Source organism: Astatotilapia calliptera, chromosome 5, assembly GCF_900246225.1.
Source record: "Astatotilapia calliptera chromosome 5, fAstCal1.2, whole genome shotgun sequence".
NCBI lineage: Eukaryota > Metazoa > Chordata > Actinopteri > Cichliformes > Cichlidae > Astatotilapia > Astatotilapia calliptera.
In genome coordinates this window covers 10,302,613-10,329,793 of record NC_039306.1, presented here as the reverse complement: position 1 = coordinate 10,329,793, position 27,181 = coordinate 10,302,613, and the positions used below count along the sequence as shown (strand labels likewise).

The window sequence follows — 27,181 nt, the reverse complement described above, 5'->3', positions numbered from 1 at the left end:
TGAGCTAAATGCCCTTGCATCCTAGAACACTTTGCTAATGCGTTCCTAATGTGTAGTTCTAGCATGAAGTTGTGTGCAAGTTGCGAAAAGACAGTGTGGTACGCTGCACGGTTAGAAGAAATTGCTATTAGGTGGCAAAAGGCTCTAATGTTGTGCCCTAGGTTTCGCAAAGATATTTTGGCAAACTGCATAGTAAAGAGAAATAGCTGCTAGGGGTTTTGAGCACTATCTGGAATTGCAGCAGCTTTATCAGCTTTAAACAAATGGTAGAATACCTAACTACAGCTTCAGGACTTCTAGATTACTGACATAAAACATTTTTTGGTTTCTGTCCAATTTATCTTATGTGACAGCACCATTGATCACATCTCTCTCGCTCACTCTCTTTCTGCATTTCTCTCACTCTTCCCTGTCTCTTTCTGTCTGTCCCTCTCTTTCTTGAGAGAAGTAAACAGGAAAGGGATTTTGTATATTTTGCAAAGCCCCTGTCAAAGATGTCGCTTAAAGCCTTCTTGTTCAGCCTTCAAAGCAATTATCACTCTTCGTCTCATTCAACTCGAGTGTCCCGAAGTTGACTTTGTCTGCCCTCCAGGAACTTGACAAACCGATCACAATGTTGATTGTCTGCGTGATTACAGGAATACATGAATAGCAATGAACTCCTCCTCACAGCCAGGGGTACAATTTTGGTGAGGAACATGGGTGATCATAAAAATTCTAATTCCCACTACCAACCACCTTTGTAACATTTCGCAGAGCATCTCGTTCCATCGAGTGTTTGGTGTAGTGCTTTTAGCGGGAGCATTTGGCTAGAGCGAGGTTTTCTCTTGAGTTGTTTTCCTTTTAATTACATCCCTCCTTTTTTTCTCTCTCCGTCTCTAACAGAGGGCCTCCAGATATCAGCAGCCTAGTCCCTGTTGGCCCCAAGTACACCATTAAGTGGAGCGCCCCCCTACTACAGGTGCAAGTAGTAGAAGTTGGGCAGGAGGGCTCTCAAAGCAAAGACACCTTGTTCCAGCAGAGTGGGGCTAAGAGGCCAAGTGGTACCTTCACGTCAGGTAAAAACAAGAATGCGAACACGCCAAACTGTCTTTTCTCATTTATTTTGTTAATCTCATCACTGGGACTGACTGTTAGCCCCAGCCCTTGCTTCCGACTCAGCAAGCCTAATCTGTTTCTGTTCTGAAGCATCGCATGGAGGGGAGGAGATGCGTCCGCGCTGCTTGTCACTCTGATTGAGGATGTGTTTGTGAGGAGGATAGTGATGATGGTCACTTGTTCTCATCTGCCTGGGGTGTTTTATCTTGGAGAGCGATGTGGGGCTAGTGAGCCCCCTGCTGCATCATCCTCGCAGTCTCATTTCACTCTCTGATAGACCACAAACACATCTAGAGTGGAGTCATCAATCTGCAGAGATTATTCCCTCCCTTTCCAGGCCCAATTAGAGAGCCAGTAGCTGTAGATAGGAATCTGTGGTTGAAACACTAGTTCTCCCACCACCCCTCACAAAACTCTGGTGTATACAGAGCTTGACGAGATCCCTGATAAATGTGCCATGGGAAAAGGGAGATACAAAGCCTTATCAGGATGTAATGCTACACACTTTTTAAAGTTGCAGCTCCATGACTTAAATATTAATGGCGCCTTCTTCAGAGCTCTCCGTGTCACACTCGGTGAGCTGCTAGTGTTTTGAGAGTTGGTTTAGATTCTCAGAGGATTTAGTTTTTGCAGTTGTTCAGGTAGTCTGTGGTTGTATACTCACTACATTGCTGCAAGGTTTTGGGATCGTTTAGGGTTAGCTCTCACCCACCTGTCTGTCTTCCTTACCTGTGTACAACTCTGCAAATGTTATGCCCCTGAGAGGTGCTGGATACTGATTCTAACATTCTCTGTTCTCTTTTTTTGCCATTTCGACACAGTGTGGTAATCATAATCATGTCTATCCAGAAACCTCTCTGAACATCTGGGGGCTGTTTCCCAAATTTTCATTCTGACTGGCTGTCCCATCTATTTAGAGTCCCCTGTGATGTCATTCAGGTTTCGGGTGTCTAGTCTAAATCCTTCTCTCGCTCAGCATGGCTCAAAATGGAGTCATTTTTCATCTTCTGCAGGCCCCAGTACCCTTCTTTATTGAAGAAAGCTGGCCTTCAGGGACATGCAGGCCAGTCTTTTTTACTCTACCCAATGAATCTGCCTGTGTCTCTATCGTGTTGTCTCTCTACTTCTTTTTACTAATACACAGAAGACCTGACAATGTTTATGGGTTGTTTTTTTTATTTCCTGAAAAGCCAATTGTGCCATTTGTTTACTCTCATGCTGTCTTACCTCGTTTTGCCCTTTTTATTGCTGCTTCCCTTTTGACCCACTCCCAGAAAAGCTATTTTTTTTTTGTCAGAAGTGTAACAGTGGGCTTTGGCTGGGAGTCAGACAAGGATTTTGGTGCAGGTGTGAATCTGCATTGTCTCTAAAGCTACCAGCTAACATTACCGGTACAGCAGCTGAGTGCAAGGATGGACCCCTCTGGGCTCAAGCCTTCCACACCAGTGAGTTATATGCCTGGCGGCTCGTGTGGATAGCCGTGTCTGAGTGTATAAACCATATCGTGCCTCACCAACTGGATTACGCTGGATTACAACTCAGCACATTCACCTCTCTGGCCATAGCCAACAGCAAGCCCGCGAGGACTCGACAAACCTGCACAGGGTTCCCGGCAGTCTCCTCGGGGAGAAAAGAAAAACGTTGTTTTTGCGGCTCGCTGGCCCACCTCTTTGTATTCAGATGTCTCACCTATTGATTTCCTTCCACAGATGACAGATGTCACTGTCTCTCTGTGTCAAAGATCCATTAAACCCCAAAAGCTGCAATGGAGCTTTTTAGATGAACAATACCAGGCTATCTCTCTCTGTCTCTCTCCCTTCCCTATTTTGGCTATACCCTAATTTCACGTATGCACGTGAATACACAGAAAGCTGCAGGTCCCATTGGACATGCATGCCTCACCAAGCCTGCCCACCAGCTCTGCTCTTCTGCTACTTTATTGTGTGGTAGTGATGACAGTGCAGGACAGCTCTGGAGCAAAAGCTACCTGCAGAATTTAATTAGGTGGTTCTCATAGTGCCTGCTGCTTGGGAGATGTGGGCCAGGGGAGCTAGGACTGAGGATGGCAGACAGGAGGAGACGCAACTATTGATTCCTGGCAGTAGGAGAGAGAGACTTTGAAGGAAGCGGAGCTCAAATCGATGCTGAATTTTGCGTCTAATGAGACACCTGCATTCCTTTTGGCCAGTAAAAGGGCATCATGGCTCCAAGTAACAGTTTCTCCATCTAATTTTTTTTTTTACTCATAAATTCACTCTCTGTAGTTCAACAAATAATTAAGATCGATCCATCTGCACATCGAAGCTCTTTTATTAGTGCCACTGGAGTTTCAACAAAAGCAACTTTTCTTTCAGCACTTCCATGAGTTCTAAGGAACAACGTCACCATGTTCTTTACAGTTTTTGAACACTGTGACCTTGAAGCTTTTGCTTAAATATATAAAATTCTTTTAAAACCTAATCTGGCCAGTTGGTCCATAAACTGAGTACATTTATAATATAAACTGAAGTGGGATTGAATCAATTTATTTTTTATCACTCAATTAACGAGTGATACCGGTACCGGTCCGAGGCCCGGAGGTTGGGGACTGCTGCTGTAAACTGTCCACTTGTTACAGCTTCTCAAACCTGAAAAGTCTCTTCATTATTATCCACATTTATTTTTGTAACAGTAACATATGTAATATATTCCCTCATTACTAGCAGTTGTTGAACAACGTCTTATTCTTTAAATAACAGTAGAGGTGGTCATTTCATAAACTCTCCAACTTTGTGTGTTGTCTCTTAGGTAGAGCAATCCTAGGCCCTCCACGGCTTTACCAGGAGCTACAAGAGCTACAACATGACCTTTCTGTTGTGGAAGAGGTCACTCTGCTCGTGGGTACATTGGAAGGGACATATCAGGTACTTGTCTCTTTATGCGACTTTTGCTGTTCCCGGAGTGTCTCACAGGGAAGTGTGTATCCCAGAACATTTGTAGTACAGCAAAATTAGCTGAAAGACAAGGCACTGGACATTGGCTTTGTCAGTCCAGCTGACTCTACGGGCCAAACCACAAAAGTCACAGTGTGTCGTTTGTCATATGGCTGCAAAGGCTAAATCTCTCAGAGTTTGCTTAGAGAACTTAATTGTCAACTATAGAAAAAGAAGAAAAAAATTTGCACTGACCTTGAGGCATGCTGTTCTCCTCTCAGAAACCGCTTTCAGCATCACAAATTATTCATAAATGCGTTATCTCAAGGCATGGAATGGAAATGGTTGAAGTATGGAATGTGTTCTGTAAACTGACAATACCTTCTAAGCCTTGAGAACACACTGAAGATTCACAGAGGTAGCAAAGACAACAATGAAGTATGCTCAGTTAAATTAAATCTCTGAACTCAGTGTAAACTCAGTGATCACATTTGGATAGTGAAAAGACCGTTTGGGGAGTCTGTTTCTGTTCCTGTAAAAGATATTGCAAAAGGCTTCAAGATGTTTTAAGTATGAACAATGAGATGTATAATATGCTTCTCGGATCACTGGTTTCAAATTCGTCTAATTATCAATAGTAGCACAACTGTGAGAATGAGATGCACCTCTCATATATTAAAGGAGTGTCAGATTTGTTATGTTGCAAAAGAAGCTGTCAGTACCCCTCCTGCAGAGTTTAAATCAGGGCACAGTAGTGCAGCACTGTCACATTAACAGTGCCATACACTGCATACAGTAACACCTCCGGGGAGGTATACTCCAGCAATCACCAAAGAACCTCTCAGGCTAATGGTGGCACCTTTGCCTCCCTGCACTTAATGAGCATAATGTCCTCAGGAAGAGTGATATTCGCCTTGCACTAAATGACATTCACTTTCCACAGAGTTCTAATATTGTCCGCTGAACAAATAGACAGAATATCTCTGCACAGCTCATTGACTTCAGAAAATTGATTTGATTCTGTTTGACTTGAGGGTCTATGTTTTACTGTAAAATGGATACTGGTACTGAAGTCAATTCAGAATTTCGCTTGATAAGATAAAAATGCTTGTTCAATATGTTATTTGAAGCACATTGCCTCAAATCACCTACTGCAGTTTTTTTTTTCTCAAATGGATGTGTGGCAGTTTCTCAGTTTGTGTGCAACAGTATCAAGTACATCTATAGTATACACCTGTGCTCGGTGCACTTGGGTCTGTGCTAGATGACCTAGTGTACGCTAGAACTGAGAAACAATTTTTAACTGTGTGTTTTTCTGTCAAAGAACCTCAACACCACTGTGGCCCAGGACTGGTGTCTGGCTCTGCAGAGGCTTATCCGCATCAAAGAAGAACAGATCCAGAGTGCTAACAAATGTCGCTTACGCCTGCAGGTGCCTGGCAGGCCAGACAAGTGAGTAGTATTTCACATACAAATGTGGATCCAAGTAAAATGTACTGTTTAAGTGTATATGACATGAAGAGTAAAAACAAAACAAAACACCATTAACAGTAGTTCAAAAGTGTTTTTTGGTAAATGGTTTAAATGTTCAAATGATGAAATTACCAAACACTGACACAACCTGGCAGTCACATAAACCACTAAACGATAACACCCAGTGATGAGCGTTTTATAACCAATGAGTATATTAATTAGTTATTATATTACTGTGCATGTTCTATCACCGTGGAGAATTAGGCTTATGCTCGGCTAGAATCCATGCTCCCTATGCTTTGCAACATTTTTACTTTTTCATGCCAAGCAGCCGCCGAGGCTGATAGATGAAGCCCATGCGCAACGCAAAAAAACTGCAGTTCCTCAATTGGACACTTGAGCTTGAGTCATTTAAAAATTCCAACATTTTAGTAGAAATAAACATGTTTAAAATCTAATTGAAAAGATGTTTTTGGTCTTTATGATTTACTTATTTTTTTATATAACTGGCATACAACATATATTTCAACCATTTAAATTATATAAAGGCTTAAAGTTGTGACTTATTTGGTTTTTGGCACTTGGTGAGTGCTATTTTGTCTCTGTTGTGAGAGTGAGAAAAGTGGTGCTTAAAAACACAAAAATCTACAACCACAATTTAAAAAAAAATGTTGGAACGTTGTGTAACTTGCAAATCAATACAGAATGTAATAAGTTACAGATATTGTGTTTTAAACTGACAAAAATCTAAAAGATAAAAAATGGCAGAAAAATTCAAAAAACGTTCCAGAAACATCTGGAAACTGAGGAGACCAGTTGCTTGATTTGTGGGAGAATAATGTTGTCCCCTTATTGTCGGATATAGGATTCTAGCTGCTCCTTGGTTTTCTTTGCTCTTTGTTTTTTTTCTGTTCCGTGTTATCAAATGTTTTTATTTGTCAAAGTCTGGACTGCAGAAAGGTCAGTTCAGGACTCAGACTCTTTCATTCCTAAGCCTTGTTGTTGTAATAGGTGTAGTATGCGGGACAGTATTGTCTTACTGAAATATTCAAGGTTGGTCTAAAAACTCTATATATACACCTTTCTGTATTAATGGTGCCATTTCCGTATGCACAAGTCCATACAGTCAGGATTTGTTATTTTGCTCTGATAACAAGCTGGGTGGTCTTTCTTCTCTTTAGTCTGAAGAACATGGCTTACATTTTTTCAAAAAAAGAATTTACAGTTTTCCGTTTTCCACTTTGCCTCTTTCAATTTAAACGAGTCTTGGCTCAGAGAAGACAGCAGCGTTTCTGGATCACGGTCACATATGGCTTCTTCTTTGCATGGTATAGCTTTACCTTACATGTGTGGATGGCATTGCAATCTGTGTTTACAGACGCTGATTTCTGGAAATGAGTCCATGCAGTGATTGACACGACAAAGTCAAGTCTATTTTAATGCAGTGCTGTCCAAGGGCCCAAAGGTTATGAGCATCCAATACTGAGTTTTGACCTTGTCCCTTGCACACAGAGATTTCTCCAGTCACTCTCCATTTTGTGTTGATATTATGTATTATTATGATGATAAGAAATTCAAAGTCTTTGCACTGGGAAATTTTATTCTGACAGGGCAGTTTTTTGCAGAATGGTAAACCTCTTTGAGGCTCTTTTTTTATACCCAGTCACATTGCTGACCTGTTGCCAATTAGCTTAATTAGTTGCAAAATGTTCCTCCAGCTGTTTCTTTTTAGTACCATTTACTTTTCCAGCCTTTTGCTCACAACTTTTTAGAGTTGTGTTACAGCCATTCCATTCCATTACTAGCATAAGCTGATTACTGCTCTAGGGCTTTTCTAATGGCTGTCCACAAACCGGTTGCTGATTTCACAGTGGGTACATCCATCTTTTATATACAGTCAGTTACAGTTCCAGCTGGCAAAAGCTGTGGCTGGAAGCTTTCTGTTTTTGGGTACATTTGTGCATATGTTGATACATCTCACAACATTTCTTAAGTGCCTTGAGGAAACATTTACAGCTTTGGCACAAAAATTCACTTGGACTCATTTGATTAGATTTTAGAATTCAGAGGTTAATCTCCTGTTTCAAGAACACAGCATCTCAGGAACACTTGAATTCATTTATATTTGCAGCAAATGGTCACGAGTAAATGTTGAAACAAATGTTTTTGGCATTTATTTTTTTTTAACATTGACTTTTTATTTATGGTATTTTTTTAAATGCCTAAATTCATATATTTTTATATTTGTTAATGTGACCGAGGCAGAAAATACTGGAAGAAAAATAGGAATGGGTAAAAGCAACAGGAATTGTGGTGACATACATGCTCTTAGAACCGTGGGCCAACAGGCACCTTGACCTTTTGCAAATCAGAGGTGGGAACAGTTTGTTCTGTCGTGACTGCGTAATTACCCAACTCAAATAATTCATTTTATTCAGTGCTTGGATTGAATAATGAATTGTCTCCACAAAATTTTCTTTTTCGAGCGTATAATGAGAAACGTTTTTTGCTTTGGCCTTTACTTAACTCTCGGCCCCTAATGTGTAATTTTGATGAATTGCCCGGTAATATCTTTCTACATTTACGGTGTGTTTATAGTGTCTTGAAATGCAAGATATTCGGTCCTATAATTGGATTTCCTAATATAAATGTTGTAGTCTTATAGTTCTTTTATTTAGTTTTATTAAGTCACAGAAAATTTGTAAAATGCAATACTATGAACTTTCAGGCATGTTTTCTTCAATAGTCCAAAAACAAAAAAACATTTGATTTTTTTTATTGTCTTAGGTTAAAATACAAAGCTGCATACAATGCACAGAAGGTTACCTTGCACAGAAGTGCTAGTGTTACATGTTGAGGTGCATCCTGGTGGGTGGATTGACTAATGAATGACTGAACACCTACTTAGAGACCAACAAAGACGGCAAGGAGAGAGCATATGAGTAGCTTAGAGTGCTGGAACAAGAACTGGAAAATAGCAAATAATGGCAGATTATAATGGATTCCATTTCGTGGCTTCTGCTGGGAATAGGATAAGAAAGAGGCAAGGGAAGACAAAAAGAGAAAGATTGCGATAAAGAAGCCAGAGCCCTGCTGAGACATACTAAGCAGGGGGAGGAGAGGAAGAAAGAAAGAGTGAGAGTGATGAGCGACCTCCCCCATGAAAGATTTGGCTTGGTGCCGGCAGGGCAGCGGCAGTCAGAAGAGTGGGCCTAATGCTTCAGAGCCAGAGAGAATCTAACTGTGCCAAACCAAGCTAAAATGACAGCTTGAGCAGCGGAGCTGTGCAGATCACTTCTCCCACATCTCCTAGCTTCCTCATCGGCTGTCACACCAGGCCTGCAGGGCCAATCTGCTTACTCAGATGTTTGGTGGAGCCAGATGCCACGCTTACAAGAGAGTCCCCGAATTCCCCTTTAAGGGGTACCCTATTTGCAGAGTTCCTGTGATAATGTCATTAGCAACTGAACTGACAAGGAGATTCCCCACCCCGACATATGTCCAAGCTGTATATTTGTACTTAAAAATTCAATACTGTAGAGCAAGACTCGTGTTGAAATCATACTTGGAGTTTTTGTGGTGACGTAAAAGATAACAATGTCAGCTGAAAGAGAGAACTCTCCTGTAGGGAAAAAGAGCCAATTCTGGTTGTGTGATAGCAATCTAATTGAGGCTGGGCCTCAGTGCTGGGTGGCTGGACCGGCAGTGAGCCTCGGGGCTGGGGTGACAGGTGGCACAGCGGGTACCCGAGCCATTCTGACACTACCCAGGGTGCAATAGCAGCAGATTGTAGGGGAGAGCAGTGGACAGACTGGCTCTATTTCTCTCAAACACACATGCGCACACACACGTGCACACATTGTTTTTTTCCTGACTGTCCTTTTTTGTTTTGTGACTAATATGGTTCACAATTTCTGGTTCACAGTCTGTGTTTCTTAGAAATGCACACACACACACGCACACGCACACTCACACACACACACACACACACACACGCACACGCACACTCACACACACACACACACACAGCTCCTTCCTAACTGTCTTTTTTCTTTTTTCCATTTTGTGACTAGTATGATTCATAAGCATCACACTGCTTCCAGCACCTGTATGTTACATGTATTCACATATACTTCCCACTGACAAATGCAACTGCAAAAAGAGCAAGCATGTATTTCACACGATGAGGCACACACATTATGGGGCAGAAACATAGATATACACTCTCGCACGCAGAGCTAAGCCTTTGCTCTGCTGGTGAGAGAGTGGGACCGCAGCAGGGACCCCCTGTACTGAGTTGGTCCCCTCCTGTCTGGCCGCAAGCGACTCTCTGCAGTCAGGCAGCACATCACAGCCTCCACACTGCAAACAGACGAGTACGTGGAGAGAATCCCGACTGCTGCCTCAAAGGCACCAGCCTACGTGTGACAGCAGTTCATTAACATCCTCTTTTACTGCGTCTGCAGGAGCAACCACAGGCATAGATTCATGGACCATACTGGCAAGCGATAGATACAGAGTTCAAATTTCATAGTTTAACCAAATGTGTTTGTTGCTTCATCCACTTACACCACCAGAACAGCATACACAAAAGAGCAGTAGCAGAGAAACATTTTTTTCTTCCTTTTTTTATTTAACGGAAGCTTTTATGTGCCGAATGCCTGCAAGGCAGGTGGCAGTACTTCAGCTCGCAGTCAGATGACTGATTTCTAGTGCATTCTGACTGAAAGTCTTATCTTTGCATCTGGACAACAGAGGTTTTTCTTTGATTGTTCCACGTGTCTAACAAGAAACATACAGAAGGCATGACTTGATATTAGTACCGGAAGCCCTAGTTTCAGGAAAAGGTTTCTTACTTGGACTACTTTTTTAGCTTTAGATTAAAGTTATTCATGCTTTGTCCAACTCTCAGATGTTGTCTGTCACACAAATAAAAGGGGACTAAAATAGAATTGAACTTTACATTACTCTTTTAGTAGAAATTGATAATTAACGACAAGCAAATCTGCCGCTTGAACAGGCAGCAAACTAACTGAATTGTTTGCAGGGAAGGGCAGCGGAGTAACTAAATAACAGGATGACTCTTTTAATTAAGCACAGCTGGACTGAAGAGAAGGGATCTTGTGTCGGCACTTCTGTGATTTAGTTACCATTTAGTTATCTGGAACAATGAGACATATATATACTGAGGTTGGCAGGTGAGGCAAATCATCAGGCTGATGAGTAAAAGCACACAACAGAGTGAGGATCCTGGCCACCGGCCTAAGTACTGGAAAGCATCCAGGGCAGCGGGAGACACTTGTCCCAAATTTCTGAAGATGGCAGTGTTAGTATAACATCTGTAACATACATGTGAATACATACTTATGTGAAAGGCACTCCACCTTTGCACCTACCTGCGCTGTTCTTCTATTTATAGCCACTTTTATCCAGGGACAGGTTGCTCTTTTGTTTCTTTTTCTCCCTTCTTATTCCCACATGTACAGTACCCACATTCGCACAAGTATGTGGCAAAGAATAACCACCGTTCTCTACTATGTGCTAGTTATCGTTTGTAGTGGGGCTGGAGCTGAGGGGCACCTAAGACACGTTTTCCATGGTCAGCTTTAAGTGGAAACATTTTACTCACTGCTCGAGCAGTCAGGGCTGCTGGAGGAGTATGCTCTCATTAACTGAAGAGGTATCTTATATTATCTGAACCTGTTTCCACAAGAACATATTCATAAATAGCTTTTTGTTATGTATTGATTTTTTTTTTGTATAAATGCTTCTAACCTTTACACCATGAATTTTAATTACTAGATACCACTCAATTTAGATGTCAAATGTTGCTCTAAACCTTTATTTATATCTCCAGCGCCTGACAGTAACATCAATGAGATAGTGGACGGCCCACTCAGCTGTCTGTTCTCCCCTTCATAGTTATAAAGATATGATTCTTGTGAGTTAACATTAACTTTTCATAATGCAAAGAAAAATAACTTGTACTAACAACAACTCTGCCAAGCTCACAGAAATCTTTAAATGAATAATTCCATATAGCTAGAGAAAGTGGGGGAAAAAACCCACTTCACATCAAACACTGCTTATTTTAAATGTAGCCTTAAGCTGTGGAATAAATCATATAATAAGGTCACCTCACCCTGTTAACTACTTTAACTGTAAACACCGAGGCAACCAATTAAGATGAAATTAAATTAATTTTAACCATGTCCTCTAAGTATAATTCTTTTGTGTAGCAGAGAGATTTCCACTACAAGGATTGCAGGCTGACTTGAGACTTGTATTAATACCGACAAGCAGATATTTACTTGCGATCAACAGTATCGCAGATAAAACCACAGTGTATGCTGTCCGTGTCTGTTTTTATTGTGTCATCTGCAGGAGGGCTGTGCTGGTACTGGATTCACAAACATTTAAGTATCACGACTGCTGCTGTGGCGGTTTGAGCATTCATTCAGATTTTAGGCGCTCTGGAAGTTGCAACCTGCATCACCAAAAGCCAAACATGATTTTGCACATTATCATGAAACGCCTCTATAAATCAGATTCGATCCTGACGCACTTTAAGTGTATCTCTCCTGAAGTTCCATCAAGTCATACCAGAACTACATCTGAATGCTTCCCTTAGTTATCTCACTTTTTGCAGAACAAACTTTCTCTTTGATTCTCTGGAGGACGGGGTGAACTGAAGGATGGGTGCATGACAGGCTGCCACTCAGCACTCAATCCTACATCTGTCCCGTCCTTGTGCATTAGTATCACACGTGTGCTTCGGCACTGACCTGCTCCCATAAATCCATTGGGCGAGCGCCTCTCTCCGCTCCCTTGCCCCGCTTTGCCCTCTCTCTGTTTCCCTCCCCTTCCCTTTTCTCTCTTTACCTCTCAGCCTTTCTCATCTCGCCTCTGCCAGCATGCCCGAGTCTAGTTCTCCATTCTGGCAATGCACCACACCTGCACTGCGGCTGTCAATCAGAGGGCAGGAGGGAGGAATGGAGACTGCGCTCAGTTTAGCATGTTTGATGCCGTGTGGGCATGAAGTGTTACCTAAGGAATGTAGCCAAGAGAGTAGTTGTATTCTCATCACACCCTGTCTACCCTTCTGTCTTGGGCAAATTGCCTTTCCTATATTTAAGCAGCAAATTGTATGAATTACACCTCTTTGTGAAAGGTCCACTTTTTCAACATGTCAAGGAAGTTTGAGATCTTAGTTACTTTATTCTGTTCCTGTCTTCAATCTCTCTCTCTCACTATACGTGTGTGTCTCTCTCTGACGTTTTCATCCTTCCTCTATGAAATGAAAATTAATTTGTGGCGGGCAGTGGCAGGTATGACAGAAGCATAATATCCGACTACGCACTGCTCTCCACTCAATTGCCTTCTAATGATTCCTGAGTGTGAAATTGTCTTTCTTATGTGTGCCTGAGACCCTAGCCCCTCCCCACCCCTTTTTCTGCATTCCCTTGCACTTTTTTTTTCCTTTCATTGCCTCAGAATCACTGCAGAATAGCTGTACAGGTGACTGAAGGTAAAGCATTATTTTGGAAAGTTGCTTAGCGCTCTAAAAAGATGTCCCATCCTTGGCTAGACAATTTACTTGCACTTCCAATAAAGCCAGACACCACACCACCGTCTGTCTGTAGTTAGACACTGACTAACAATGAGTCATTGTTAACTCGGGGCAGTCTTTGCCAGTCTTGTTTTAGACTGCTAGGAATTTAGAGGTTATTGTATTTGACTGAAAAGAGAGTGAAAAATCAACACATGCATGACTAGTGGTCTCAAGCTGACAAAAAGCCTGACAAAAGGGGATGCTTGAAGAGACTAAGTGTTTAGACAGGCGTCTATTACCTGAGTTTTGTGTTTCTAGCACTTTACACAACCTTTAAGTAATGGCATTCAAACAGAAAATCTACTTTAAAACATTTTGCTCTGGGAGAGACCTTGCATTTCACGACCCATTTTGATACCTGGTTTGGTAATCACTTGGAGTGTTTTCTATTGGGTGGGAAAACCCGCTTAAAGCTTTTACATAAGACACGCTCAGTGTCACAGGCATAGGTCTTGTTTCAGCACCAGGAAGGAACACATTAAGCTGAGAATCTTGGGGTGTCGAGACCTGTCGAGATTTCCTGCGTTCAGGTGAATTTTAATGCACCAAATTGTTTTTTTTTTTTTTTTATGTAACAACATTCAGGCACTAGCTAACAGTTTAATATAGACTGCAGTATAATGCAGTTAGACTATTGCTTTCAAACAATTACCCTCAACTTTTATCATTTACTGTTTACTGCTGAGTCAGCACACATGTGTTTGTGTGATCCCAGACGTTAGTGAAAGGTAAAATTTCTATCTGATATAGCACAATGGTGCTCAAGCGCATGGCAACCATGCATAGTATATAAAGCATTTGAGTGCTTTAAGCTCAAGCAGCCAGGAAGGCTCAGCCCATAACAATTTGACTGACGTTTATTTGTTCACCGCACATGTTTTTTTGTTTGCAACCCAGGACTACAGAGAAAAAGAAATTGACCAGAGGGGATAAAGGAGACACAACACCAGCTGGCTTTAAGGCTATTGACAGTGTTAACAGCTGGCAAATTTAGGGTGGTTGGCTGTGCGTTAGGGAGGAGTCAGTGCAAGTAAAATATTTTGTCTTCACATGTTTTCACTGCAGTTTGCATTGATAAAATTCAGATTGTTCTGAATTCAAATTGTAGTAACTCCTTTGTGCTATTTATCACGAATAATTTTCTGTTTTCTGTTGCTCACTTGTCAGTTTGTTTCCTAAATCTGAAAATATGCACATATTCAGAAAATATGGGAGAATGTTGAACATTTTCAGTTGTTGGTTACTGTCTGCACTGTTGTTTTAATTGTTTTGTTTTTTACTTTTTTGAATTTTTATCCAATTTAAAAGTTAGCATTTTTTCCCCTTTCATATCATACATATTTTAAACTCATGTAATTTTAAAAGGACTTTACGAAATAACCTTTCTAATTCTACGTGCTGCCTACCTTGAAGAAACAACCTGTAAATACATGTAGATACTGATAACCAATATTACCATAAAGCATTGGAGGCAAAATGCAAATTTGTATAAAGGCCATAAGCAAACTATATTAATGGGATATAAGGATGTAGGTCATTTTTCAGCTTTGTTTAACTTCAAGTTATGAGTTCATAATGGAACTACACATAAACAGAGTAGCTAGTGTTGTTCAGGGCATTTGTTTCCTCTGGTAAATTATTCCCTTTCCATTTATTCAACTTTTGAGCACCTTCATTAATTAATGACTAAGTTTGTCTTATGGTTTGCCAGCATATTGTGTATTTTGAGGATAAAGAAATGCCCAAATCACTCATTCCCTGTCTGCACTCCTTGTAAGAAATCTACTAATATCTTTGTCACATTAAGGCTAGAAAAGAGTTAAAAGAAACTTTTCTTGTCACTCTAATAGCAGAATCATTTTCTGCTAAGTATGGTATTCATAAACTTGTCTTCCTTTTAGATTGAGAGATTAAAATCTTGTTTTTTTTAAAAGAAAAACTAAGAAAGCTGTTACATGCTGACTGAAATTATATTAATTTAAAATGAACATGTATTTCCAAATTTCTCAGTATGTCAAGTATAATAATCCTTCGTTCTACCAGTCATTTTGTTCCTCTATTCCTTTCACACCTATACTATCTGGTCTCCCACTGTTTCTGAGTTTCTTTCAAAAGAGCCTGTGCTGGTTGTGCCATTGAAGCCCATGCATTAGTGGCATTTTGAACACTGGAGGCTACCTATAAGCGATTTAGTGGGACCACGCTGTGTGATCATCACAAGCCAAACTGAATGTTGACGTACAGGCTGAAATTATAAAGCCCCAGCTTACTGGACTGAACTGCTGTAAAGCTACAAGCAGGCAAGCAGCTGTTATGACATAAAAAATCTTGTTGTATTAAACTTAAAGTCCCATGAAATGAAAAATTTCTTTTGGTGCTCTGTTGGTGCTGTTTCTCTGAGCGTATTGTTCTGCTTTCTGCTTTTATATAGAACATCTCGAGAATATGTCAAAAATGTGCTTTTGCTGTCTTTCGTGTGCCTTAAAGGTATCAGCCTTGTAGTGCATACAATGTATTAATAAAGATAAATAAAAAGAGGTAAATCTAAAACAAGTTCACCAGATTGTCACTTTAATTATGTGTTAAAGCAGACTTTTTGATTAGTTTAGTTCACAATTTAAACACATTTTAAACCCCTTTTTTTGGCATTTCTCAGCCAGTTATAAACTAATGCATGGCCGCAGTTTGTTTTGTTTGGTTAAAGTCATTACTGCTTGGTAGCGCACAGAAAGGAGTGATTACATGCAACAGTTAGAGTGTGATTCCTCTGCTTTTAGAGCTCCATTGGTTGAATCCTCCCTGCTGTTTTGTTTTGGGGATCAAGAACGCCTTTGCATTTATATGTTTATTTAGTTTTTTTTACTGCACCAGTAACACTGATGCAATTTTCAGCTCAGTGAAATGAGACCTGTTAAGCATGCTGTTTTTTCCCCTGTTTTCCTCATTCTGGTTTAAGCTTCATGCTTTCACATTAATGTGAATTTGAATTTGTAGCCTTCTGTTTTGATGTCACAGTGATGTCAGGTCTACTTTGTTGTATACCACTTAAAATGATCCCAACAACACAGACAAAATCCATCCATTCATTCTTTTATCTTTTTATCCAAGTCAGGGTTGCAGTGGGGCATGGAACATATCTACGCCTCCACAGCTTAAATAGGGTGTATGCCACAGATCTAACAGAGAAACAGACAATCATTCACTCCTACTGTCAATTTAGAACAACTGATTAACCTAACCAGCATGTCTTTGACTGTTGGAGAAAGCAAGAGTACTTGGAGAGAACCCATGCAGGCTAGACAGGAACATGCAAACTCCACCCAAATGCCACCAAATTGCACAAATATAATAAAAATAAAAGAAATAATACCCAAAAAGTGTTTCTGCTATTGCTTAATAATGCCTTTCGATGCCATATGATGTCTGCATCCATCTGAAGCTGAGTCTGTGTGTTTTTTTTTTTGTGCATTTGTTTTCTCCACCAGGTCAGGGCGTCCTGTCAGTTTCATGGTGGTCTTCAACACTCCTAACCCCCTTAGTAAGATCTCATGGGTCAACCGTCTGCACTTGGCCAAGATTGCACTACGTAAGCACACACAAACACACACATTCACAAAGGCATGCAGCAGTCTAACACAAACAGAAAGGATTACGAAGTCATTTCTTTTTAAACGGGATGATGTAATACAATGAAATGCAATGACAATGTTTTAAGTCAGGCGCTCAGACACATCATCAGTGTTTGCTTCTTACTCTATTGGCTAAGTACTAAGTATTACGGCTTATGTAAGCAGAGAAAAGGATTCTCACTTGGGTCACCTGAAGTTTATGTTGAACAGTGAAGCAAACTGTTAAAACAACGTTACGTTAATACAATTTTCCATCTGTCTGTTGTGGAAACAATCGTCAGTGATCATTCAGGAAAGATTCCCGCCTACGAGTTAATGAAGTTGCTTTGTAAGGATGAAGGTTACTATTGGGACTGAAAAAGCATTAGCTTTAGAACTGTTTTATGGCTCTATATTCTACCATTTTTAATGCAGTAAGTCTTCTTTTTCTAATTCTGGACATCACGACTGGGTATCAAGACTTCACAACGTGCACATTCAACATAGAAAGAAATAAAATTGGCCAGACCCTGCCCAGCAGGGAGCAGCACAGTTCTTCTTTATCTCCCTAACCTCTTTCCTCTAACCCTTGTCTTGCTCTGCCCAGACTTTTGCCTATTATGCAATCTGACCATGCTGTAGTACAGGAGATCTTCCTGTCTTTGGTTCATCGGTGCATTCTGTCATCCAGTGGCAAAAGCAGAAACAAGACTCTCGAGGACAGTAATCTGTTTATTTATCCATGAAGGCGCATTTTCGACTTAATCACCACCTCTGTTTCCTTTTTCCAATCCTTTCCCTTTCACTGTATTGCCTTGAGCACTTTTTATGTCACATACAGTTTATTCTGGGTTTGTTGTGCGTGCAATGTGTCCCCTTACACAGCTCTTGTGCAAATTCAATTGCACTGTGCATGCTGTTGGTCTTCCAACAAAGCTCTTGTGCAGTTTTACTGATGTGGTTTCTTTCATCCAAGAGGCTATTGCATTGAGTGTTAGCACAGAAAAAAATAGTTTTAGAAGGTTTTGTAGCTAGATTAAAGAAAACTCAATGAAATGTCTTGTTTAGATAAGTGGCCATGTATTTGGGAATGATTTAATACCCCTACTGGGCTTTGAAATGAACAGGGGGTCGGATAAATCTTGGTTGTGCAACGGTCAAGAGGAAATTTGAAATGTTTTGTGCTTTACAGGATTTTTCCCAATAACTATACTTCTGCTGTATCTAGAGATTCTCCAATCTTGCACATTACAATAAAAAAACAACACTGGATTCTTCCCATGCGCTGCCGGCCTACCTCTCACAGCAGGGGTATAGAGGTGCAAGAAGCATGAAGTGCACCTGTAGACCCTCCAGTAGATCCTGCTGTATATGGTTTGTGTCAGAGTGACATCAAAGACATCAGGCTGAGAGCAGAGGATTCTGTGGTGGCAGTGAAGCACAGCATCCCCAGTCTTTCCTTGTTGCTCACACCTTTATCAGCAACACAGCAGGCGTACTGATGAGGACAGCACCATAGTTATAACACGCAGCTCTCCTCCCCTATGGCTTCTGTGTGGACATGGGCATTATTCAAAGCCAAATCATGCAAATTAGCCATAGTTGTCATACTCACAAGGAACCCCCATGCTGCAGTTATTACTCATTTATATAGACCATCCATATCAAATATGAATTCAAGAGAATACTAAGGAGAATACAATGACCAGAAGAAGATTAAAAATATGCAATTTTAACCCACTGTGCTTAAATTAATCCAGTAAACAAAATATATTTGGCATTCACATGGGAGGAAGACAAACATTGAATTTTCTTGGTTTATTGGATTTGACACCTTTAGAAAGAACCTGAACAGCCTGAAGACAATGGATAAAATGCTATCAAAATGTAAATATTGTATTGTATTATTAATATTATTTTACTGTAATGTTTATTCACAATAACGGCAATGTCAGCACCTATTTGTGTTTGCCACGTTACCCTTCTACCTTGCAGTGTCAAGTGCTTGTCACTGACATTACAATTTTTCTTTGACTTAGAAAAGTGTCACATTTTTTGACATATCTAAGATTGTAAGATTTTAGGCCTTTAGCCAACACTGCTATCAAGGCCATGTTACCATGAGAACTGCAGTGCCATACATCTAGATTTTACCATCACCAACATGACAAGCAGTCAAGTGTGAGGAGAACAAGCTTGAAGGTGCATGGAAAAGTAATAAAATAGCAGCGTAGGGACAAGGAATGAAATAAGAGCGAGTAAGAAGATGAGTTCAAAGAGGGGAAAAGATTATAGACAACCTCCCGCTGCAGTCAAGATATCAAGTAATTATGTGATTACTACATATCAAGTTCAAGACACAGATTTGGGCAGTGTAGGCTGGAGGAAGAATGAAGACCATGCTTCAACTTGATTCCCTGTCAGTGATTGACAGCATTTGTGTTTAAACCTGTGCTTACTTTGATGATGTTTGCTTTTTTGATTGGATTATCAAAAAACAACTAGGGTTAAGTCTCAGATTTTGTCTCAGGATAACATCAGATATTTACAAAGAACTTAAGTTGCAACATTATTTTTTTGGACTTTAATATATACATAAGCCTTGGTTGTTTCGATCTGCAGAGCTCTGTGGTGTTATTTCATGCTCTTTTGACTTTTTCGCCCAGAAATGATAGAAGTAACTCTCGTATTATGCATCATACAGCTGTATCAGTGCAGTTTTAGGATCACTGCAGTCTTAACTTACCAGTGGCATGCACAAAAATGATGCACATAAAAGTGCGAGCAATTGGAAAAAGTCGTGAGTGGCACAGACTTGAGAAAAGTTGCTTGTTTTCGTTTATTATTATTATTTTTTTTCAAAGTATTAGTCTAGGGCCATCTTACATTTCTCTTACCCTTGAAGAGAGCGAGCCAGAGAGAGAGAGAGAGATGGGGAAAGATGTAAGATATTCACAGCTGACAGTGCACACAATGTCACTCTACTTCATTTGCAATCACAAACTGAAACTAATGGAAATTTTTAATAGCTAATAAGAGTATAGAGTTTATGAAAACAAAACAAAATAATTAAAAAAAAAACCTTGTTTACCTAAGCTGGTCTAAAAGTATGAATTAAACGAGCTGCCTGTAGTTCATCTTTCTGGTTATTTGTGATAGCTTCTATAGGATTACAGGGGTGCAGATGACCCCAAATGCTGTAAAGTAAGCGATACCACATGCAAACCATGAATGATTGTTGAATATTAATACACAGTTTAGTGCTAATTTTATTTTATTAATCTGGAACATATGTTGTGCAACTAAATAGATTCTAAAAATGTACGCAATTCTGACCAACTGTCTAAAATGGTCTTGCATCAATTTCATGAAGCTATGCTTGAGGTTTATTCTTGACAATATTTGTATGACCAGCTGTTACACTTGTACAGCTGTTGTAAAACATCTTCCTTAAGTTTAGAATCGGTGTCATAATTCTGCGAAATATATCTTTTTTCCAGTTGATCACAGAAGCATTTAGATCACTTACATTACACCGGTTTGGTAATGAAGCTGCCCTGTGACCCATTGGTACTCAGCAAATCATTCATTTCAAAACAAATGGTACAGAGGAGGGCAGGGAGATGGATTTCATTGAATCCCTTGGGGAAATAGATCAGCACCAACCTGGTCAGGATGACAATTACGTGTTAATTGTATTACAACCACACTTTGCCTTCCCATTTAACCAAATGTAATTACAATATGGGAGTTGTTGATTTAATTTCACGGATGGCGTGCTGTCATCGAGGCTTCCTCATCATTGCAATCGTAGGCAGGCCTGGCCTGTGCTCAGGGGAGACCTAGAGTTGAATCAGCATTTCAAACGCACCGAACCATGGTCTTGTTTAGTCTGAAATGGGTGCCTTGCTTCGAAATGTCCCTGAATAGTGGACAACACAAGTAGATAATGTTCGCATGCATGATTTAGTGAGCGATTAGATATCACAAAACTCATTTTCCCAGACCCATCTTCACACTAGAGTTTATCCTGTTACCCCCATTTAGAGAAAATACGGCTCCATCACTCTGACGTACTTGCTGGCCTTCCCTGTGCGTGCCGCATGTGACTATCACTGACTTTTAATGACATTTCTGTACACTGTATTTAAGTCTTATTAGTGTATTGCCCATTAACCATGGTTTGTTGATACATTTTGGTCTCTCAACTCATTGCACCTGGATCATCCATAAACCTTTGGTTTCTTGGTAGTTTAAAAAAAAATCAACTACAGCATGATGTGCTTCAGCAAGATGTTTAAACTGTTCTGGTAGTGGAGCTTTAGATATGATTATGGCAGCACATTCTGACAAGACATGTTTCCAGAAAACAGTTTTTGTCACTTTTGAGTGAGTGTGGTGTAGTTATGAGGCCTAGAAACAAAAAGTGAGAATTATCCTATGGTGGTTCCTTGCCAGGAGCCCTGGGGTCCATTAATAACCTGGTGTGCCACTGCATCTTTTATGCCTCTCCGAGTGGCCCTACTGTTTCTGAAGGGTCTTCGTGAAATAGCCAGAAGCATTGCTTAATTAATGGGTTTTCTCACTGCAGAATTAATTGCTTCCTTCCATGCAGTCCCAGCTCTTTCAGGCAGGGTTAAGGCTGCAGACTTTGATGGCCCTCACAAGAAGAACAAGAGGCCGTCAAATCATGAGAGACTGTCGCTGAGACATTGGAGACAGAAGTGGAAAAATGAATGAGGGTAAAGAGAGAGAGAGAGAGAGATGGTGAAGTTGTGTGGGATTGTGTGTTTGTGTGTGGAGGTGAGAAAGTGGCGGTTGTGGAGGGGGGGGGTGAAAGGATGATTGAGACAAGCAATCAGTCCCACTGCAGGGAACAGAGGGCAGACGGGGGGCTGTTGCCTGCGGTTACACTGCTAAGTGTGGCGGTCTCTCCTTTTTCCCTCGTACGTGGATCAATAGATGAGTTGAGTGCGGCTTGGGGGTTCTGGCACACACTCTGACACGCCTTCTTAATCCACTGTGTGATAACCTATGCCATGCCGATGTATACCACACAGGAGAAAAGTAAGGGTAGAGAATACAAAATCCACCTGGTCTTATGGGAGACCGTCAGGGGTTTACTTCCATTAGCCAAGGGATTTAGATTACTTGGTTGCTATGGTGACTGATATTGCTGCATCTCTTCAGATAACATTAGTCAACCTTATGTGGAAGTGTTGTCTTTTATTTTTGTGCCAGTAAGCTAAAGAAGGTGGAAAGATTTCTTTTGAACACCTTTGTCTTTTAAACTAAACATTCAAGGAAAACCTCCCATTTAAAAAAGGCGTTCATCGGAAGGATTTTCTGTTAGCCCTAAAATTAATCTGTCAGACAGCAGAGATTATCTCCCTATCTCACTGTGCTCAAACATGGGAAATGTTTATGATGAGCAAACATTATCACGGATTTAATTAACAGATCCCACACTCGCATTGATCCATGGGAAATATCAATTGCACTGGTGTATTTAATTAGTCTATATCTTTGGCCTTTGTGTCACAAGGGTTGATAGAGTGCCATGATCTGCAAATTAATCTTAATCAGCAAAAGACTTGAAACAAAAGCATGATAAGAATAAAGAAACTGAGAAACGAAATCTCCCTACTTAGTATTCCAATCCAGAAGCGTTACAAATGATGTTGTTATGAATAGTTACGGTACAGTAGCTGGGATTGAGTAGAACTGACCATGACCTTTAATTTGTGTAATCTCATCTTTTACATAATTGCTTTTAATCAACACTGTATGAAAATAAACATCACGGCTGGAAATCACTGCAATTTATTTTTTGCTTTTTAAGACAGTAAAATTTTATTTAAAAAAATTCAGTGTTATGATTTAATTGGTTGTTTTATTAGTTTTTATTGTAACAAGACACTAACGCTGGTATAAAATGGTCAACAGTGTTCCAATAAATCCTTACGATGGAGGTTTGCAGGAAATGTAGACCGAGAACAGACTGAGTACTTCAGTGTCATTAGGGGCCAGAAACAGCAGTCACGTATAGATGTAACTCCATTTTTGCGAGTGGGAGCATAGCTCAGTAATTGACTTCAATATGGTTTACCCTGAGATAATAAGTGTAGCCCTTGCCCAAACAGGTGGTAGCTTGCCCTGCAGAAGTGCCATTAGCAGTCATTTAACTAAGAGCACACTAATAGAGCCGTAGCATCCGGGCATTTGAATTTAATATGTACCTCAGCCCCCTGGTGAGATTATGATTTAGTAAGCCTGGTGGTGCGAGAGTATTTGCCTGTAAATGGCAAACTGAAAGCTACATTTTGACTTCTGAATATTTTCTCAGACTCACTATAGATTTTTCCCAGGAGACTACACAGAAACACAGGATTTTCTGGTTTAGAGGAAACCCAAGTGGTTCATTCAAAGGTTTTGCAAACAGCGCAAAAATTAAATGTTAAATATCAAAGAGGTTAGATTCATGAGAACTATAATGTTCTTGTAATCTGTGAAAGGTTGTATCTGTCATTATTTCTTGATTTATTATCGTGTATATTTGTAATCCCATTTAACCAATGTGATGTAGTTTGCATGTGACACCAGCGTGAAAGACATTTACTGTATAAGCTGCCAAATGACGAGGATGATATGATTGATGTCTCGTGTTTTTGCATGGGGGTGAGGCAAACAGGAAAAATCAGTCAAGATCTAGTTATCTACATGGTCTGTGATGTTTCCAGGGAATCTGATTGAACTGTTACTTGGGCATACTACCAGATTTTCCAGTTTGTGTCTAAGATGTTTATCCATATGGTTCATGCCTTCAGTTTCACTGTTTTCCAACAGGGAATTAACAACTAAGCTGACAAATTTTGTACTGTCACATAATTTTATATGTCAATTTCTTTGGATCAAATGTTGTATTATTCTGATAGGACACCATGGTAAAAAATAAACAAACAAACAACTATTGTCTGTATGTGACATTAAAACACATGTTTTTAACAGCCTGCTTACAGGTGGATGCACATTCCAAGCCTCTACATTTAAGTTACTAACCACCTGCATGGAAAATAACTGTCTCATTTCATAATACCATAATAACTCACCTCTTTGGTTGTTTTTTAGACTGCTTTTGTTAGTAGCTTTGCTGTAGTTTTCTGCCTGTGTCGACAATTTCCGACAATTTGAATCTAATTGGTATGCATAGGAAGATACAATAAATCGCATGTCCTACACAACTGCTTGTAATTGCGATTCGAAAGCTAACGTGACTGTCTTTCTCTCCTGATTTGTAAAGCCTATCTGTGGTAAATTCAACACGATGTGAATCTAGTTTGAGGTGCAGTGTGCTGTGAAGACACAAACAAATGCTGTAAGCATGTGAAATGTAGTTTTCTTATAAATATTTATTTGGCTATTGTCCTTTAAAAAGGAGAAAATCTAAGACATGATATACCAAAATCACATTTGTTGTTGTAATAGAGATAAATACAGCAAAAGTTTTCGTGTGCATCAATAGGAGCAGTTCAGGCTCCTGTATTAGCTGATGTAACATCTGGATATGAAATATAGAGGTTATAAACGCGTGTGTGTGTCTGTCTGTGTAGTTCATATATTAGTTGTCAAAAAAACAGCCAGACACCGGAGCTTGCCCTGTTGTTATGCGTTTACACGATGTGATTGGTTGCCGTTGTTGTGATGACGGACTAGCCCGACAATTTAGTTGGCCAACACATGACGTCACCTCAATCAAAGTGAATGAGAAGTGAGACCACTGAAGCCTAAAATGCTTACGTGAGAGTCCTTTATAGGAGAAATGGGATGTAACAGGAGGACTTGATTGTTAGATTTTCCTGTGTTTAAAGGTTTGACTGATGCAAAATAAATTCCCAGATGCGAAAGTGTACTGTGTAGTTGTACATGCGTGTGATTGTGCGAGTGTGTGTGTGAGGATACTGGCCTGTGTGTCCCTATTCGATGCCGTATTCAATTTAGGTCTGTGCTTATCATTTGTTCACCGTTATTCATCTTCATTACTACATGGCAAAGATTGAAGGTTAAGGCTAATTTGTGTTCTTTCCTACCACTTTTCTCTCTGTCATTTTCTTTGTATCCCAGTCCTTTTCATTCCCCGTGTTTCTCTCTATGTATTTGTCTTTTAATTTTTACTGAGTGACAATTTAGTAAAAGAAGTCAGCGTACCCAAACGGCACATTATTTATGCTAATCTAATAATTAGTTGAAGAAAGTCGATAATTTCTCTGTGGAATAGAAAACCACTGAACTTGCTGCTCCGTCTTCAATTAGTCTTTTAATAAGTGACCTCACACCTCCATGAATCGTAGCAGGGGCTTGCTGAGGGATAGTCAGCACACAAGCCAACCACACACAAAATAATCACTGTATTCAATAATACTCCACAATTCAAGATGATTAAAAAAATACGAAAGGATTTATATTAACCCTGCTTTTAGTGTGACTGTTTAAGTGTTGAGATGAAGCACTCAAATGGATGAATTCTTTGTAATATCTCCATTAAATATCTAACATAAAGCATAATTTGATTATACAGCTTAAAAAATGTTTGAATTGTAAGTAAATTATATCAAGTATGTTGTGTGTATGGGGTCAACAAGGTACAATCTGTATGCAAAGCTGCTTAGAATTTATAATATAATGTACGAATATTTTTTTCTTTATATCTTTACAGGAGCCAGGAATATATCCTGTTATACTTGAGGATATTTTGATTAACAGAATATTAATATTAGTTTGCTTTTTCCATTGTAAATTTTGTTTTTAAAATTGCTTTCATCCAATAATTCAAAGTGACAAAATTAAAATTTGGATTTGAAAAGTAAGCAACCTTATAAAATAATTAAAAACTGAGACCTTTCATTTACAGAAGCACTCGTGATTTTTGCTGTAGCGTTCCAAATTGTGTCCAAATGGATCCTGTTTGCTTTTTTTTTTTTGTCTTTTTTTTAAATGTTTAAATTTGATTGGAGTCCATCAATGGAATATCTTTATGAACATACATCTGTAATGAAGATGTTGAATTTATAAACAACAAGAAAAACATTTCTGGCCCTGGGATGGTTCTGGTTTTTGCTTGAGGTCCACTTATAGTCTGTGGTCAATTGGCCAGTCAGTTTACAGACGGCTTTAATTTTTCTAAAATGTATTCTTGAAATTATCGGTCATTGCCTAACAATTCAGTGGACAGAATGACAAAATTAAAAGCCTTTTTCCTGATCTCTGCTGGCTACACTGAAAGCCCAAAGACGAGAAGTGATCCTCCTCCTTTGACGATCATGTGGATAAGACAGGGGGTGGGGGGTGGGGGGTTGCTTGTCTCAGGTACAGTTAGACTGTGCAAAGGTTGAATGCAGCCAAAAACGGAGGTCCTTGTAGAAAACCTGTTACAGGCTTTTGAAAAGGCATTTGAGTTTGGGGAAATAGTTCATCTATAATTTCAGTGAACAAAAACATTCTGTCACAATATTGCAGAAATGACTTAAGGACAAGTCACTGACTGTCCTTGAGTAGCCAAAGCTAAGACATAAACCCCTCAGTTTTAAGCCTGTAGACACTCGCCTAAGAAGGTTTGAATTTGTAATGGCTGCCAAATGACAAAGTACTATTTTTATACAAAAAAATTGACAATTCATATACAACAAATAATTAACATTTTTTTAATGGTTTATTGAATGTATGTTGATTAGAAAAAATGACAGTTATGATTCTGCTTTTACGAATCCAGTAGAGCTGAAAGAAATTCTGTAGAGGTCAAAAGTTTCAGTATGGAAATGTGAAAATTATGAGAAAATACAAGGCACAAAGCACAGGATGAAACTCACTGAAAGAAATTTCTAAAAAAAGATAGAATGCACTTATCTAAGTCTACACAGTTTTGCCCTTGATCATTCTTATTGTTTTCTTTGTATAAATGTGTTTTGGCTTTTATTTATACTGCTAAAGCCTCGAATATCACAACAATGCAAGATGCCTAAAACAACATCAATATTAAATAGATATTAAAAATCCAGGAATAATATTTGAATCTAAACATATTAAACACAAAGCATGACAGCTGATATGCTGATGGGAACAGGTGGATTTTGAGCTGTAATTTAAACTATGTGATAGAGACTAGTTGTAAGAAGGTGAAAAGGGTAGTACGTTCCAAAGACGAGGCACAGCACAGCTAAAGGCTCTGGCAACCAATGCGTTTAGTCTGAAACGAGGAGCAGTCAGGACAGCTCCTGAGGTTGAGCGTAAAGCACAGGATGGGGTGTGAGGGTGAAGGAGCTCGAAGAGATATGGGGGTGCCAACTCACTGAGAGCTTTAAAAGTGAAAAGCACAACCTTGTACTGGATGCACTTGGGAATGGGGAGCCAAGTTGGATAGGTGCAATATGGTCTGTGAACTTTGTGCAGGTGATGATTCTTGCTTTAGAGTTTTTGAGGAGATG

The 27,181-nt window shown here is 39.7% G+C and overlaps 1 protein-coding gene across 5 annotated transcripts in view; it reads left to right on the top strand.

The window, feature by feature from the left end:
• The window catches only part of arhgef10la (Rho guanine nucleotide exchange factor (GEF) 10-like a), a 115,916-nt gene that overhangs the window by 44,015 nt on the left and 44,720 nt on the right, over positions 1 to 27,181 (top strand). For all 5 annotated transcript variants that reach the window (XM_026167152.1, XM_026167150.1, XM_026167151.1 and 2 more), the window contains 4 exons: positions 886 to 1,058; positions 3,886 to 4,001; positions 5,335 to 5,462; positions 16,581 to 16,681. In XM_026167152.1, the coding sequence (XP_026022937.1) occupies positions 886 to 1,058; positions 3,886 to 4,001; positions 5,335 to 5,462; positions 16,581 to 16,681 (518 nt within the window). The remainder of the gene's footprint in view (positions 1 to 885; positions 1,059 to 3,885; positions 4,002 to 5,334; positions 5,463 to 16,580; positions 16,682 to 27,181) is intronic.